The 17725-nt window shown below is 41.2% G+C and overlaps 3 protein-coding genes and 1 non-coding gene across 5 annotated transcripts; all 4 read right to left on the bottom strand.

Annotated features, from left to right (window-relative positions):
- Positions 1–1409: 1409 nt before the first annotated feature.
- Positions 1410–4143, bottom strand: LOC146964506 (C-X-C chemokine receptor type 2-like). 2 transcript variants are annotated; one of them, XR_015034626.1, is made up of 3 exons: positions 3963–4143; positions 1888–3144; positions 1624–1856 (listed from the first exon to the last, which is right to left on the bottom strand). XR_015034626.1 is itself a non-coding variant. In XM_085765576.1 (2 exons), the coding sequence occupies exons 1-2, from the start codon at positions 3973–3975 to the stop codon at positions 2063–2065; spliced, it is 1095 nt and encodes a 364-aa protein (XP_085621702.1). In that variant the 5' UTR covers positions 3976–4143; the 3' UTR covers positions 1410–2062. The 2 variants fall into 2 exon arrangements, 1 of the variants encoding a protein (XP_085621702.1); XM_085765576.1 differs by having other exon boundaries at positions 1410–3144.
- A 2035-nt stretch (positions 4144–6178) lies between these two features.
- Positions 6179–11357, bottom strand: nabp1a (nucleic acid binding protein 1a). Its single transcript, XM_085764954.1, has 6 exons — positions 10282–11357; positions 9608–9746; positions 9445–9516; positions 9236–9320; positions 8929–8998; positions 6179–7056 (listed from the first exon to the last, which is right to left on the bottom strand). Exons 1-6 carry the CDS (start codon positions 10373–10375, stop codon positions 6854–6856), a joined length of 663 nt encoding a protein of 220 aa, XP_085621080.1. The 5' UTR covers positions 10376–11357; the 3' UTR covers positions 6179–6853.
- Positions 11358–11917: 560 nt separating this feature from the next.
- On the bottom strand, positions 11918–11999 carry trnas-cga (transfer RNA serine (anticodon CGA)). Its single transcript has one exon. It is a non-coding gene; the product is annotated as a tRNA-Ser (tRNA).
- Positions 12000–13267: 1268 nt separating this feature from the next.
- On the bottom strand, positions 13268–17179 carry LOC146964503 (uncharacterized). The gene has a single exon (XM_085765342.1). It carries the CDS (start codon positions 16963–16965, stop codon positions 16276–16278), a length of 690 nt encoding a protein of 229 aa, XP_085621468.1. The 5' UTR covers positions 16966–17179; the 3' UTR covers positions 13268–16275.
- Between the last annotated feature and the right edge of the window lie 546 nt (positions 17180–17725).

Raw genomic sequence — 17725 nt, 5'->3', positions numbered from 1 at the left:
CAGGAATAGTGGAATGACAGAAAAAGTTTATGTATAGGCTGTACGACGAAAAAAACTCAAAAAAGAATACGCTGGCCAGAACACAAAGAGCATGCAGGAACACTGAGTAGGCTACAAGAACAAACACAGGGAAAGAATGCAGCAGGAAAACTGAGGGAGACGAAGCAACAAAGGACAACGGGAAAACACTGAGGTTAAATACATGAGGGAGAAACATCTAAAAAGAAGGGAGAAACGAGACACAGGTAGGGGCGTCAATCAACACAGGTGAGACGCATCAGGTATAATCACAGGAAGACAAGACACAGGGAATTTCACAATAACAGAACAGGACAGGACGAAACCAGAGACAAACCATGACACATAACGTATTAGGAATTATACCACCATAACACTAAAAAACATTCATCTTCTATATAAAGAAAGTCACCGAATAGGTTCCACGGAGGAGGAGAGGTGGACTGTTGTTGTAAATAGCCTAGCTAGCCTACTACAAGTCAAGTAGCAACTAGCAACTGAGCCCAAGAAGCTATCAGTAGCCTAGCTTTCAGTGCTGCTCCCATCTGGGAATGCTGTATTGTTAAGCTGCACATGCATGTCTGGTAGCCTAAAAGTGCTGTTTAAACATGGTTTACCCCTCCACACTTTTGAAAACGCCTACTGTGCATTAACTGAAAAAGCTACATTTCACCTCACCTACCACAGGTGCGTTGCCTCTGCATCACGACAACTTTCATTGATTGATGAGCTAATAATAGTGGTGACTGACCTTTAACCAACCAGTGCTGTGGGCGGGACATAAAGCAACTTATTGAACTGTAGGCTACATTGGTTAATGTAAAAAAAATTCTGAATGTTGCAGTATATAGCCTATCAGGTAGGCTGCAGCTGGTATTACACATTAACACAACAGCCCCGACATTCAGCCTATTAGCCTACAGCCTTCAATTGAGTGTAGGCTAAATACCAAAAATGGTTGCAGTTTAAAATATTATAGCCTACTACTTAATTATACAATGTCAAAGTTTTTAAACATTTTCTGTATAAAAGTTGACATTAGAGCTAGGCTACTAGGACGCCCTGACTGGTTGGCTGTGGTTAGGTTTGTGGAATTCACTGAACCTGAATCTTTGGTGGAATGACAATGACTTTCCTTTTTTTTTTTACGAGCAATGCTGCTGCTCTTCTCAGAACTCATTCAGTTTGAAACACATTTTCAGTTTGGGTTTTTTGGAACCTCCAGTTGTTGTTGCATTATTGCTAGTCGCAACAACTTCTTCTATTTCCAAACAATGCTGTAGTTTCAGAAAACACCAGTTTCTGGATTAGTTCCAGGTACAGTAGCCTAGTTCTGTCAGTTGTCAAATGTAAGATGTTATTGATAAACACAGAGAGGGGGAACATGCACATGTCATTTTAATTTTAATGATGGTTTAGAATATACAGCAAATACAAATCAAATCATCACAGCCTCAGTGCATCACTATAGAAATGTAGGCTACATCAAATTATATGATACAAAACAGTTTTATGTTTCTGCTGCAGTTGCTTTAATAGTTCAACCTAAAATGCTATTTCAAAGGACAGAGTGTGGAGACTGAAATCACACAGAACGATCTTGATCGCTGAGCATTGCCAGCTTGCCAGTGCTTTCTGCTGGTTCTCAGTTTTTTCATCAACAACAATTTTTCCCCTGTGTTGTGACACAGAATTATTGTGTTGAAACCTAGTCACTCTTGAAATTGAAACTTGTTAAACATGTATTTACACCGTTTCCTCAAAGGACTTAGGAAACTGAGGAGATGGTTAACCACACACAAAAAAAATCGTTTACATCTTAACCTATGCAACATTTTCTCTGGTTTGCAGCAATTTTTGGATAGTCACAAACACAAAACCAAGTAAAATAACTTACAAAGTAAAGTTTAAAGATATTTACAAACTTCATACAATGTTCATAGCATCTAGATAATTACCCAAATGAGCATCTTGTTCAAAACCTGAGGAAGTACAATGATGTGATCATTTTATCTGAGTAGTTTAAAGTGTCCTTTTGGTTTCCTCACATGACAGTGGATGTAATTTCTGATGACATCGAAGACCTGCTGACTCTTGACGATGGTGCTCTCTCCATGAACCCCATCTTCCTCATTATCTGGAACAGCCTCCTCCTGAACTTCTCTCCCACGAAGGCATACAGCACCGGGTTGACACAGCTGTGAAGTAGGCCCAGGCTCTGCGTGGCAAACATAGCCTTATCCACTGCAACCCTAGCTGGGCACTTGTAGGGCACGAGCTTGGTCCTGAAGAATGAATCAGCCATTACAGCAATGTGGTACGGGGTCCAGCAAAGCAGAAAGGCAACCACCACCACCACAATCACTCTCATGGCTCGCTGCCGCTGAAACCCCCCACGGATGTGAAAGAGACGCCGGATGGTTACTCCGTAACAGGGCAGCATGATGGCCAAGGGGACAACAAAACCCAAAACATGGCGAAGAATTCTGGTGGCCAGACGCCACTCATCAGCACTGCTGGGGTTGTATTGTTCGCTACACACTATGTGACTTGAGTTTTGAGAAGGGGAAGCCGAATTGAAGAGTCCCGGTAGAGACAGTAAGGTTCCAACAATCCAGACACCAGTACAAACCCCCCAGCTGAGCATCTGGCGATTACCCTTGCGGGCATCCATAGCTCGCACAATCACCATGTAACGGTCCATACTGATGCAAGTCAGGAAGAGGATGCTGGAGTAGAAGCTAAGCTCTTGGAGGATAGCAACAATTTTGCACATAGCATCTCCAAACACCCAGCCCCTTGTAATAGAGACGGCCCAGAATGGAAGCGTAAAGGCCAGCAGGAGGTCAGCAACTGCCAGATGGAGGAGGTAAAGGTCAGAAGGGGTCAGCGTCTGCTTGTTGAGGCCAATCACCAGTCCCACCACCAAATTTCCGGGAATTGCTAACACAAAGATGATAACATAAAACACACAGACCACAACCATCACAGCATCTGGCGGGGAGAAGAGGTCGCATGGCTGCTTTTCAGGGTCCACGATGAACAACTCTGTGTAGTTATATGTAAAGTTGAGTTCATCATATATAGAGCCAAAGTCGTCAAGGTTGAAAGAGGATGTGTTTGGATCTGAGGACAAAAAAGAAAAAGAAAAGTTAGACAAGTATACATGAAATTATTATAATTCTGTTTTCACCATTATAATGTGTTAATGAATAGAGAGCTTATTTTTGAGACATGTGTTTTGTTGGTGAGAAAGCGTTTTGGGCCTGAACTTACAGTAACTGTTTAGTTGCATTTATGCATGCTGATAATGTCAACTGTCAACTTTTAAAAAAGCAGCTTCAGTATTGACAAATGCTTGTTAGCAATTGAAAAATTCAGTAAGAGTCAGTCACTCTACACAATGTAACCGAAGCAAAAATGCTGCTATACTGATTCATTCTTGTTACAATATGCACTAATTTAGTGCACTCAGTGAAGTACATAAGCGTATTGCATTGCTTTTTCTGAGCAATTTATTTTTTTGTTTATTTGCATTTTTTTTCTTCTGTTCATGTTTTATTAAAAAAAAAAAAAAAAAGTAATTAGGCTACCCCGAAAAACAAACCAAAAAATAAATTACTCAGAAAAACACAAGTAATTAGGCTACCCCGAAAAACAAACCAAAAAATAAATTACTCAGAAAAACACAAATTTGTTTAAAAAGTAGCGTCAGTATCGACTAATACTTGTTAACCCAAAAAAAACATGATTTAAAATACTCATAGCCTACTACTTGTATGGCATTTCAGGCAGAATATCAATAAACACAATGTTAAAATAATCACAAATATCTCTTTGCCTATCATACATTCCGTTGAGGCAGCAAACTGCCTGTGCTATGAGAGTGTGTACTAAATAAATCACCTTATCTAAGTTATCATTGTAGAGATGACAGTACTCACCAGTCATTGCCATGTCTGCTTTGTTGGAGGCACTTCAGATATGACAGTGTGGCCAAGAAACTAGACACATACATTGTGCTCCTCTCCACCCCTCCCATCACTGTAACCACGGGGGCATTTTCCTGTTTACCTCTTACACACAGATTTGATTTTGAGTTTAAAAGAGGAAGACATGATTATGCTTCACTGTATGAAAGCAAATGGAGTTGGAATTTGTGTTTAAGGTTCCCAGAGCCATATTTCTGTAGTTATGGTATAGACTGTTCAAATTAAATTATATATATATTTCATTATGTTTACCGGTAAATTCTTTTCATTTCTTAAAAGAAAAAAAGTTTAATAGAACTTCTTTTACAATATACAGTGTATTTGAAAGAGGCTACTCCACAATAGGCTACTTGACTAATGCCATTTATTTACTAATTTAATTTCCAGTCCCATTTTATTCATATAGTGAATACCACAACATATCAAGTGATTGTTGTTTTTTTCTGTGTACTTATTCATATTTAATCCTAAATTAATTTTCTTGTTTTAAGCTCCTATTAATGATTTTCTACTAAAGTTCAATGTTTGTTTACACATTAATGCAGACCACTTTCAATAGTCACTGTTTGGGTTTTCCTGAACCACAGTGCTTCCCCCAGAAATAAACCCAGCCACATTCTCTGAATCATCGGTGTCATGGGATTGCTGTCACACCGCAGGCAAAATCGAAAGAGAAACCACCAGGTCATATGAAGTAAGCATTTTGAGTTCAAAGTAAACACTGGCATAGATGAAAATCAATATTCAAGAGACTGAGTGCATAATATATTCCATTATTTCAGGTTTGTTTTTTTTGCTCATGCATATGGTAAAGGAAAACACAAGAGAAATATTTCAAAGCTGATGAGACGGACAGGCAGAGCTTACATCTATGAAATGAAAAGACCATAAGTGATTTGACATTTTCCCTGACCAGCGCTACTGAGGAAGTTCCCAGCTCATGAGATGCATCTGTGTTAACACGAGCGCCTCACATTTCCTGCCACACATCTCATGTGTTTCACTGTCAGTGTCACAAGTCCTGTACTTTTCTCATCAGGGGCAGTGGAAATGACATATTGATGTGTTGTGAATGACTCAGATGGGATTCTGAGGAAAATGAATGATTATGAGTTAATATTACATCAGGACTTAAGTTTTAGGGGCTTCAGATTGAAAACATTCCTATTGCCCTACTTAGACCTCTGATTTCAACCAGCTACCTTTTGAACAGAGATGAAACAGTATGAGAGATGTCTTTGTTTCAGCTACTTGTACATTATTTTCAAATCTTTCTCTTTGATCACCTTACGTGCCTACAGACAAGTGCAATCGCTGTTTTGGTCTGAACAAGTTCCTTCGTGTTAATTGAAACACGCTAAAGCAGAAGAAAGTGCAAGTGCGTCACATGTGAAATGGGGCAAGACAAACACAGACACAGGCTGTAGAGTTCAGGTGCTTGGTGCAACAGAGGACGTGAAGAAACAGGCTTTTGTTGTATGCAATGCATTGCTTCAAAATGGAATACCTAAAGCAAGGACTTTCAGTTATATAAAAACATGGTTCTTTGTCCTAACGGAGACAGAGGAGGTTAAGTAACACAAGTTGTGGCACCTCATATTTTTAAGCACTTTCCAAAACAACAAATGCAGTTTATTCTTATGGGCACTAGATGGAGGTGTAGCATGAAACTTTCAGTTGATGTTGGCTGGGAAGCCTATTATAGATCTGCCAGTGCCAACATGGAGATCCTCAGGAAGCTATCAACTATGATGGGCAGCATTTGCATGGAGAGGCTTGTTGGCATTCAAGCAAACTTTTCACTTGTGTGGTGGCTTGTGGCTATGGTACTGTTGATACTCTTGCAAAACTATGTATCTGAGACTTTCAACAATGGGGAAAAATTAAAAATAATTTCCATGTCCTTACAGCTCAAGGGTTAAGGATATATATTTTTGCCATGTTACTAATAAATCCTGTTTTCGTAGTATAACCAACAAGACTAAATTATTGCCATTAATTCAAAATCTGTCTAACTATCAAACGTGACTAAAGAAAACAAAATATGGCAGCAAAGTAAGTGTAAAATTTATTCGGTGAACCATTTTTCCCAGTATTTTATAGTGGTCCCACCTCAATGAAGGTACAATGGATGGCAAACAAAAAAAACATGTCTTATGGGGGGGAGGGGGAAAAAAGTCTAAAAATTCAAAACTAACACCTTTCCTTTCACAGAGTCACTTTGGATACAGTTTGGTTAAGAGAGGGAAAACCCTTTTAAGAACTTTGCTCGTGCATTCAGTCCAAGAACTCATTTTCACTAAAGGCCTTTTCCACAAAAAAAAAAGAAGCAGAAACTGATTTCCTGATTTAAATGACAGCCAAGTTTGCCCAGACATAAATTAAGAGAAGAAAGTGCATCAAGTGTTCAAGTAGGGTGTATAGTTCGAACAGGGGAGGGGTTAGGACAGTATGTGGGGGAGGTAACACTGGCACAGAACTGGAGGTTTGCAGTGAGATTTAGAGGACAAGGGTGTAGACTGAGAAGGCTGACCACAATTCAACCATGAAGGCTTGACTATACAAGAAGTCCTGCTAGTGCATCAAGTGGTAGATCACAATCACACTGTGCTGCTTGCTGAGAGCACTACTAGTACTACACATGGAAACACCACATATGACTTTGTTAGCCTGTAGAAAAATTATGCAAATAGTCCCTACTGTAATTTATCATTTTGAAAGTCAATCTAGGCTGTGATCGGGAAGGCTCAGAGAGGTTAAAAAAAAAGGTGGGGGGAAGGGGGAAAGGGGGAAAGGTGGATGTCCATAAATTTCCCCACATGGTTCCCCCTCCAACCCCAATTTCATCTTTTGGCACGCCGTGGGTCCCTGCCGTTGCTAATGGTAACTGAGGACTTTGCAGTTGTTGGGGGTCCAGAAGCAGGAGGTGCTCCGTTGCCGGGTGACCGACCGTTGGGTCTCCCAACATTCCCGAATGCAGCGTCACGGGGCGCCCCAGGGGGTGGGTTGTTGTTATTGTTGGCGAACGGGGGCATGGCACCGTTACCTGTGAGATGAAAAATACAAGTGAGTCCCCACAGGGAAACGTCCATCCTTTAAGACATTTAACGTCTTACAGCTCTTCACCATGTAAGATGATCATAGTGGGGAAAGCTCTGCTATAAATAAAAGGAATGACTTAAAGGACAATTCCAGGCGAATTCAACTCGGGGGTGTATTTTCCTATCATTTTAGGTCTAAAAGAATGAATCTGAAGATTTTCAGTTTAATCGCTCCTGTTTTGCGGTAGTTGCGTTTCCACAGACAGCGTCAGATGGCTACTCAAACATGCACCGAGAAGTTTATTTACTTCAAGCAAGCCGACATGTTTGTAAAACTAGATCTAATTCAAAGTCTCCCGGAGTCTCGCGCGAGCCCGAAGTTGCAGTGCTGGTGATTTTTTCAAACCTGGACCTCAGAAAAGGACGCTCAAGCACCGATCCTAAATTTCAACACTATTAAAATAGGGGTTTTGATGCAGGATAAAAAAAGAGATGCGTTATATAACACTTTAATTATTTTAATTTGATTTTCAAACAGCACACCACTGTTTTTAATTTTTTTGAATGAGATGTTTATTTTCAAAAAGTCCTTAAAACATATCAAAACGAAACAAGCCTTATGTGTTTATGAAAAATTGACTACTTTAATTCCTGACTAACTCTGACTGTGTATTTTTTATTCATTTATTTATTTTTCATTTGTGGTTATTTTTGTATTATCTGCTTGGTCATGTTGGCCACATGTTGAAAGAAATTTTTTGAATTTTGTGTATTTTGGCTACATATTGACAGATATATTTTGAATTGTGTCTATGTTATGCCGGATTTTGTTAATAAAAATTGAGATTGAAAAAAAAAAAAAAAAAAGTTGCAGTGCTGGTGTATTCAGGCGCAGTAGGAGCTCCCGTTTGTGTCATAAACACAGGAATATCAACTCTTTACTTGCTTTAAGTGTACATTTGTTTCTACGGACAGCGTCAGGTGGCTATTCAAACATGCGCCGAGAAGTTTTTTTTACTTGAAGCAAGTAAAGAGTTGATATTCCATGTGTTTATGACACAAACGGTAGCTTTTCCCATTGCATGTGAACACACCGAGCACGGCAACTGGGTCTCGCGCGAGACTCCGGGAGACTTTGAATTAGATCTAGTTTTACAAACATGTCGGCTTGCTTGAAGTAAATAAACTTCTCGGTGCATGTTTGAGTCGCCATCTGACGCTGTCTGTGGAAAAAAATTGCGGCTTTGAGGGCTGTAAACAGCCTAAACAGCGGAACTTACATCCACTCCCATTCATTGCTGCCGTGGCGATGCGGGGACAGACACAACTACCGCAAAACAGGAGCGATTAAACTGAAAATCCTCAGATTCCTTCTTTTAGACTTAAAATGATAGGAAAATACACCCCCGAGTTGAATTCGCCTGGAATTGTCCTTTAATTCCTTGAAGTTGCTTCAGTTTCAGGGTGCTGTTATCATGCACACTGGCTCACTGTGACACACTATAAAAAGAGCCGTTGTAACATTATTAGTCATGTCTGTGCTTCTGCTACTATTATATTATTACTATTATATTGTTATAAATGTGTGCTCTAAAAGGCTTTCTGTGCCTCCTGTTCTACCCACAGTTATGCAGGAGGTGAGCTGATGCCTCATTTCAGATTTCAGCATGCAGATAGAATTTAGGACACTTTGACTCATTTAATTAGAGTCACAAATTTAATTTTTGTGTGCAGCAAAAACTGTCAATCTTTAGGACAGAGAAGCACACCGATACTCTACTCATCAGCATCTGTAAAACATGAACAGTGCTGCTGCTTCCAGCGAGCAAGTTAACTGACTAACAGGTGGTTATTTGAATAAAGGAAAATATACTGACCTGGTGGAGCAGGTGTACCTGAATTCTGATTGGGCGGAGAGTTTCCCCTCTGATTCTGGTCTGGCTTACCCTGTTGTAACGGTGGAAGAGAATGTCACACACACTGTACTTGCAAATACTGAACAGGCCAAGTTACCGGAATTAATGGTCAGCCAGAGGCATGTGTAAGAGATATCATGATATTTTAAAATCAACATAGCCAGGAGGAATACAAGGTGTGGTGCTTTCTTGTTTTGAGAATATTCTGATCCAAGTTCCATGAGGTGTTTGGTGATGAGAAGTTGGACGTAGGTGCACTGCTACTCACAGACTTGTTTTGCTGGTTCCCCTGGGTTAGCAGCTCTGGATTTGGTTCACTGAAGTTGGGCACTTCTGAATACACCATGCAGAACCTGGAGAAACAAATCCCAAGTTTTACAACAAACAGTTAAGATGCTTATGCAAGGGAGATGAGAACAACCATTAAAAATAAAAAAAAATACTGAAGTAAAAGCAGATTTGTTAGCATATACTCACTCTCCAATCTTCTGCAGATCTCCTCCTCTTCCAGTGTATAGGGTAAGGCACCCTTTCCATATGGATGCATAGCTAGGATAGAAATCACATGTTAAACTCACAAACAAAATATTACTAGTCCTAACTGAACACTGTGTAATCTGTTCAAGAGTAGGGCCACTACCCTCTGGTCAGCTTGATGATGTCCCCTGGCTGAATAAGGCTGCCAAGTTCATCCCAAACAGAGATGGCTATGCTCCCACTCTTGTCTGCCACCTTACACGAGCGCACCTCGTGACCATCTTTTGTTTTGGTTACACGTCCTAATGGGATCAAAGAAAGATAGGTCAAATGAAACATTCAAACTGATCAAAACATCTTACAAGGGTTAATACTTTATTATTTTAAATTTTAATCCAAAGACAGTCATTGAGATGCACCCTTATTTTCACTGGGGTACTTGGACACAAAACATTTACATCAAAGTAAGAGTAGTAGTAGATTATACAATCAAAAAGCACAATTATTGTCAAGGACATATTTGAGTCCCTGTTTGCACATACATTTCGTTTAAATGTCATCAATTCAGATCAACAGATATGCCAAAACACTCTACTCTAAAAAGTCAGGAAAACTATCAGTGTAATCGATCTGATTGGGTGAAGCCATTATTCAGTCTGCTGGTGCTTTAAACATGATCAGCATACATGATGAGTTCATCAGTCATCACTCCCTGTTGACGGTAAATCTTACTACAGGTGATTGAACCGACGTTATCAATGGTCCCTTTAAAAAAAAAAAAAACACGAGTTGATGGTATGGAAGGAGAATCTCTGCCGTCACCGAACAGTAACTTACCTATTTCCAAAACGATGAATACAATATTCAAATTTTTCGACCCAGGCTTCACATCCTTTATCAAGAACACGGCCTCGGTTGTGGGGGCTGCCATTGTCAGTCTCAGAGGGGAAAATAGTCACTCCTCGTCCTCTTCCTGTCACTTCAGCTCAGCAGCAAGAAGAGCTGGCTGGCGTCACTTTGTGATGGGTAGCTACTATGTTAGCCTTAGCACAGCTAACTAATTAGCCTGTCAAGCAAATGCTAACCAAACCTTACACCAAAACACCGTAGCGTTATCGTTAACTGGGCCGACACAGCTCAGCGTCTCAGACGTTAGACAATATACCACTCACTCGAGTGGAAGAAACAAGTGAACAATAAACTGCCCTCTTCAGAGCAGCTAACACTAGCCGGGCGACTGTTTCGCTAAACGTCCGCTAGCTAGCAGTTAGCTACCTCCTTCTTCTTTCGGGGTATGAGCCTCTGAGCATCTTTCTTGTAATGATCATCGCCATAATGGCAGCTTCATTCTCTCCGCAAAACAGTTGACATGGAAGACCGCACTGATACTGACTGATAACGACTGATAACAATAAGCCCTCGACGAGTTAGCAACAAGCTACAATGAACCTGATAAAACAGTATGAACAGGAGGACAAATCGAGAGTAGCGACACAAATCTGAGATGTTCCTGTTTTAACCAAGACCCCACTGCCTGTGAGTTACACCAGTACTAAAAAAAAGATTGTCTGTGTTGCGAACTATCTGTAGATAGCACTTATTGTCTCCTTTAGACCTTTTTGACAACTCCTAGTAGCGTTACTTTTCTCAGACCAATTCACCGCATTTCCTTTGTGTGTCTCTTTTGAGTATAAGGAACTGTTTGAGTTGCTAACGCGCAGTCTGGCCAAATGTTTCTTAACGACTCGTGTAACTGTGGCTCCTATGACGTTGCAGTTGCTCGAAAAGCCTTTATATTAAATGCGTAGTTGTTTATGTCTAACCCAAACTAATGCTCAAAAAACGTTACTTAAAAACTGTACAAGCTGTTCACCACACGCACTACCCGCTGTGACAATGCCCCCAAAAACTACGTCAGCGTGCGCTGCCGGTCAGTTTTGTATGACTCGGCCGATTCCATTATCCTTCGTAGAGAAGGGGGGTCCACATAGAAATTTCTTTTGCAAGCTCTTAAACAGTCGAGTCGACAGATAGTGACAATTGCAAGTCTGTTTTTGCAACAAAAAACAACAACAACAAAACAGTGCAGTTACAAGTGTAAGCAGACATCGCGCTGGCGTGCTTGCAGAGAAGAAAGAAAGCGGATGGTTTCTACCGAACCGATTCCTTTGACTGACGACGCGAGAGTGGAACATGTAGGAGATCGAAGTATTACAGAAGAAACACATTCTATCGCATTATTCATCCATTGTATATCAAAGTTAGCTATACTATTAGCTATCCAAACTATTAACGTTAGCCACAGTGGTTGGCGCGATTATGCATCCAAACAGTGCATTGTTATTCATATATAAAATGCATTGTCACATTATTACAAGATAGCGTTCAAGAACACATGGTTAGGTTTACCCAGAGCGATTGACCTACCATGTGTTTATAATATGTGTGGCCTCGCACATGCAAAATGGAAAGTCGTCACGAACAGGATTCGAACCTGTGCGGGGAAACCCCATTGGATTTCGAGTCCAACGCCTTAACCTCTCGGCCACCGTGACAATACATTAATATTGGAACGATACAACATATTTAAAGGGGCCGCAGTTGATTTTTCTGTCGGTGTTGCAGTATTTCAGATTTACCTATGTAGATTGATCGATGTATGTCGTTTGTGACACTAAGGACTAGCAACGATAACTATGGTGGAAAATGTAGGGGAAACACAAAGTGTTGGTATGAGTTTCTGACGTAAGAGGGAGACAAACACCATCGAAACACTCATGCTGCTCAGTGCATCGTCGGAAACTGGGAAGCAGAAGATCCTATTTCTCCCATCATAGGTCTCTCCTTTCTACTCTACATCTCTACTCAACAGTATATGAACAAATACAGCTCGGTAGTACAGCTGGACACAACTGAGACTTATATTTGTACTGACATGGCCAAAATATTTGCCCAAAGAATTGAATGGATTCCAATTTGTGAGCATGCTAACTCGAACAGAGCTAGGGATCTTTGCCAAGTGAGAATCTTGCGCCAGGGCAAACAGCTATTTGCTCGGCTCGACAGACTCTAATCTGCACAGGTACATTTTTTAACATGAATAAACTGTTAATTTGCCTCTATTTAAATTGGCCCATGACTCCAAGCTCCCAGGATATGTTTCTTTCCAGACCTGCCTTCTCAGAGCTCTCCACTATGATGTCCGCAGTCTTTGACCCTTGCACACAAACCTGTTCCCATTTTTTCTTGATCACAGCCAATTTATGCCAACCCTTTTACCTGATCGAGTTAGTGCACCTTCTGCTGTTGTCCATGTGCATGATCCAGTTCTTTTCCTTGTGTTCTTGCTCCAAGTGTGTATTTTCCCTGGTGTTGATCTAAGAACCCATGTTCCTGTCTGCCAGCTTGTCATCTCCTCTGTGGTAGGCCTGACTTAACATCATCACCCACTGCGTCATCTTGTCTCGTGTCTGCAGCTTTGCTGCCAGCAGACAGTTAATTTGATGATGAACATGTACTGTCAAAGACCCTCATGCTTATGTTGGCCAAAAGAAAACAACATTGTTGATGGTAGCCTACAATGAGCTCCTCGTGTAACACACGGAAAAAAAGCATAATTTAAGGGTCACCTGGTCAGCTGGCCATCTCACTAGCCCCTATCCAGCCTCAGCTCACCACCATGCCAGATGATACTCTGTCTAATGTCTCGGTCCAGTGTTCCTGCGTGAGCTGTCCCCGCCAAAGTCATTTCCACAATAATCAATGTGACATGTATACCCATCTCTTACCTTGAGGACATCAAATACAGACCACAAACAAAATGTGATCGTTATAAAATCTTTATTGATGTATACAATACTAATTTTTTTAAAGGAAATTCCTGCATGTCTGCAAAATGCTTGAAAGGAAGGAGTACATTTAAACACTCAAGTGGCAGGGAAATATCTGCTATGAGGAAAACTTCTTTGGTTTAAGTGGCTAACTAAATTAACAGACTAGAAAATGGAAACAAACATGATTAAACACACTACCGGTGCAGTAGCTAGTGTTTGAACTTTCTTGCAAATAATGATCCTCACATACAATCCAGATTTAACAGTGATTTCAACACAAATAAAGCTGACGTTTACACACATACATGTCTACATATTTCTAGATATTAGATAAAAGATTTATATCTATATATAAAAATATAGATATATATGTTTTTTAACATTAGCAGACATCACCAAAGTAACACAATTGCATAAACAGAGTTACATCAAAGCCAGTCACATTTCACCTCTACATTACAGAGAATGCACACATTAGCCTAGTGTTTGATCCTTTTTCAGTAATGTGATTTATACTAAGAAGAATTAAAAAGAAGAAAACTTCAGCCTGACAAAGCACATTTAATATAAATATGTTACTAGTTTTTATTTCAATTTATTTTACTTGTTACAGATCAAATTGCGGTGGTTGACTTTTATACCACGAGGCACTTGAGGGGATTTGCAATTCCTGACCATTTTTGTTATATCACATGCTGTGTAATTTTCTGTATTAACCTGGCCTCAATATTGTGTGATTTCCCTCTACTACATAGATACACTAAAATATGGGCACCGTATTTTGACTTAAAGCAGTATAATGATTGTGGTGTAACTGAAACAAAGGTTTCCCAATCCTGCAGTGCCAGCATGTCATTCCTACATCCCCTGAAACATCACAGTTTAACACACTGCAGACACTTTTCAACCAAGCTGTGCATACGAGCAACACAAAGACACTTTGATCCATCCATTCCACAACTGATGTCCTTTCTCAGACTTCCAAACTCCCACACTTTCTGCTACGAGTTCATGCCCAGCCAGGAGCCCTTATAGGAGCAGAACACCTGTGGCTCCAGAGAGCGTTTCCCTCTCCTTGCACTGTCTCGACATGGAGGCAAGAGCATGAAGAATGGGCTTAACGGTGGTCATCCGTCAAACCTAGGAATGCTGTCTTCTGCCTTCATCCACTTCTGTGACCTCTCCGGTGCCTGGTATCATTTCCTAAATCATTTTTAGGGAGTCATGTTTAACTCATGCCAGTAAAGTTATGTGAAACTTTATATAGAAACTTTAAGATCCAACGTCATAAACGTGAAGTTTGTCAGATATATTTGCACATATTTTAAACATAATCATTCTGAGTCTTTCTGCAGTTGTTATCAAATCTTGACAACGCCCCACAAAGTGATAGCTGCGAGGAATAACTCAGCTGACAAAAAAAAAAGCATGTTTTACTATCCCTACAAAAACACAGGAATCCATCCCATCATACGTGCAGTTATACCAGTCTGTGCATGGTAAAGGCACTGCAGGAGTGTGTGTTTGTGCATGTGTCTAGGCAGAGAGGCTTAAGTGGTGGTGTCCTGGTTAATGTATGCGAGATGGTGTTTGTCTTACACAACTGAAACCGAGTAAACATTTCCCCATGTAATGTATGGATACCTGAAAGTAAAAGATGACTTATAAACACCCTAGTATCATGTAGTAAATCAAAACAAAATGTACAAGGCATTTACTGTGTAAGTACACACGCTTATGGCAGTTATCATAAAGTTGCTATTTACTTTATGGTATGTAAGCTGTTAATACCTAAAGAGTAGTGTGTGCCTCATGTAACAAAAGAAAAAAAGAAAAAAAAAAAATCCTATACATAAACATACAGAAGTGCCCTGCAGAAAAGACCAAAGGCTGTATAATGGCCATTTAGCATGTCAGTATTAAAAACCTGCAGGCTTTAATTGTGTCAGTAAAATATATGTTTCTCTCCATCTAGAGCAGCTTCTATGCTGCAGTGTCCTTCATTTGCATCAATGTCTGAACTCAAAAACGCATTACTTATATCTTTTTAGGTAATATCAGTTACTGTAAGTATCATTTGCAAGAACATATTGTCTATGCTAATATACTTTGCAGTGATTTCAGCATTACTGTTGGTGGTCTAATCGGTAATAACACATTACCTCTTGCAACTCATAGGGCACACTGTAGGTAGGTCATAAATGACAGGGTCGCAAATAATGTACTGGAACTGACAAGGGAAGTGGCATACAATTTGACAGCTGCAGGTGATGGGCAGGAGAGGAGATATGGCCGCTCAGACTACTGAAGTACAGTCACCTGTTAAAGTAAAGATCAGGGTGTTTTTCTGCACAGGTCCAAAGAATTCTGTAAACAACCTCCAGTCCACTACAAACACCCCAGGCCATGTTCACTGAAAACCCAGAAACGGCTCATTCCGACTCTTGCGCATCCTGGCAACACGCTGCCTCAATAGACCGCGGGCAGCACCGCTATTGCCAAAGATTTATTATTTTTCAGGAAAAAAAAAAAAAAACCCTGCAAAGAACAAAGAGACTATTTGTCAGAGAGGAAGGGAGGTCCAGAGGCAGACAAACACAGCAGGAGGGTAGATAGTTGGCCCACCGCTCTGGAGATGAGCTGCTGTTTAGGGGGTCGGGCACCGGTGGATGGGAGTGAGTTACGCTGCACTGATGCAATGTTGTTGTGTTTGAGAAGCACTCTTAGTGAGGTGTAGATGTTATCCTCGTTGCTTATGCAGATAATGTCTTATGTTTTCAGACAATGCTGATAGTGTTGTAGGGAATATCCAAAGGATTGGCTGTGTTAGAAGGCTGGCAATATGTTTCTTGTTTGTGTGGGTGTTTAACACAGGACAACAATGGAGGGATGAGTCATGCCTGCTGGGTGTTAACTGAAGAAACTTGAGGAAAAAAAAAAAAAAAAAAGTAGAGGAATGTGAAAAAGAGTAGAGGCTCAGCAAAAAAATCTAATCATATTAAGACACTTGCTCCACAGCAGCTGTTGCATTAGGAATCTGGGCATCTGCTGGAATCTGGGCATCTGCTGCTGTCTCCACTGGTTTTTTGTCTTTCTCTTCTTGCTCCTCCTCCTCCTCCTCATCGTCTTCCTCCTCACCGACATCTTCATCGTGCTCCGGCTCTGCCAAGCCAACGCAGCGATCGCCGTTGATCTGGCACTCAACGGTCGGTGCCTCTCCGTTGAGTTCCAGCTGCCTCTTGGTGCCGTCTGGGGTGGAGGGGCTCAGCATCTCCTGAATCTCCTCCACCACGCTGCCTTCATTTGTGTGCACTTCTGCCAAGGGAATCTCACCATCTAAGCTTCCCAGAGGAGGAATCTCCACATGGGCCTCCTCCCCAGGTGAGCCCATGTCTGGTGCGGGGGAGTCCCCGGCTCGGATCTTCTTCACGGTGAAGGTCATGGGAGACACCTTGAATGAGGAGGACTTGGTGGTTGGGCTCTTGGGGTGGTTAGGGGTGAGGCTCTTCTTGAGTTTCTCGCGCTTCTCCGGTGGCACGATCTTGGTGGTGATCTGGGTCACCTTTTTCTCAATGCTCTGGCGTGAGAAGGCCTTTTTCAGAGTGTCGACCTTCTTCAGGCTCGACCGCTTGAACCTGTCGGCCCTTCTCTCAAATGTGTGGGAAGTGCCTGCCTCGCACTCTAACATCTCGTCATCCTCCCTGTGGACCCTCAGGTCGTCTTCCTCGTCCGAGGAGAGGCTAATGGTCTGGAGACCCTCCTCTTGGCCACGGTAGCAGTCAACAGAGCCTGCAATAGATGGCGTAGCCAGGGTGGATTCTGCATCGTACTGGCTTGGTAGAGGGGTCTTGAGGGAGTCCTTGACATACACGCTGGAGGGGATCTCATTGTCTTCCTATGAAGAATAAAGACAGAAGACAATGGTTAAAAATGGTGATCATTTGATGAAGTATAGAAATACATGAATAACATTTGTGTCTAACTTTTGGTAGATTGTTGTACATTTTTGTACCTTGCAGTGAGGACATGGATTTGAACAACTTTGTTTTAATTAATAATGGTTGGGGTTGGACTTAAGGCTAATTTACAAATCCCAAATGCCTCCAAAGACATTCCTGACACTGATGATGTAAAGTGTGTATATATCCAAACACACATTCCCCATAAACATGTTAATGCATACCATGGTTTGGTCCTTGTAAATGGATGTCTAATACACTCTGACATGTTGGGCTGGTCTGCCTCCTGAGGACTGAGGAAACCAGTTCCTGCATGCCTCCCCTGGTCGTCTCCTCAAGACATGTGAGGAATTCCACCTGTTTCTGTGCAGGGGTCACGCACCTCCCTCCTTTTTCCTTTTTTTTTTATAACTCACTGTTCCCATATAAGGCAAAAACCGCCTCTGTATGAATTAATTTAGAAGTACACCTTCGTTTACTCAACAAATT

Source organism: Trachurus japonicus, chromosome 21 (assembly GCF_045865225.1).
Source record: "Trachurus japonicus isolate A0001 chromosome 21, Traja_1.0".
NCBI classification, from domain to species: domain Eukaryota; kingdom Metazoa; phylum Chordata; class Actinopteri; order Carangiformes; family Carangidae; genus Trachurus; species Trachurus japonicus.
This window is presented reverse-complemented; position numbering and strand designations above follow the sequence as displayed.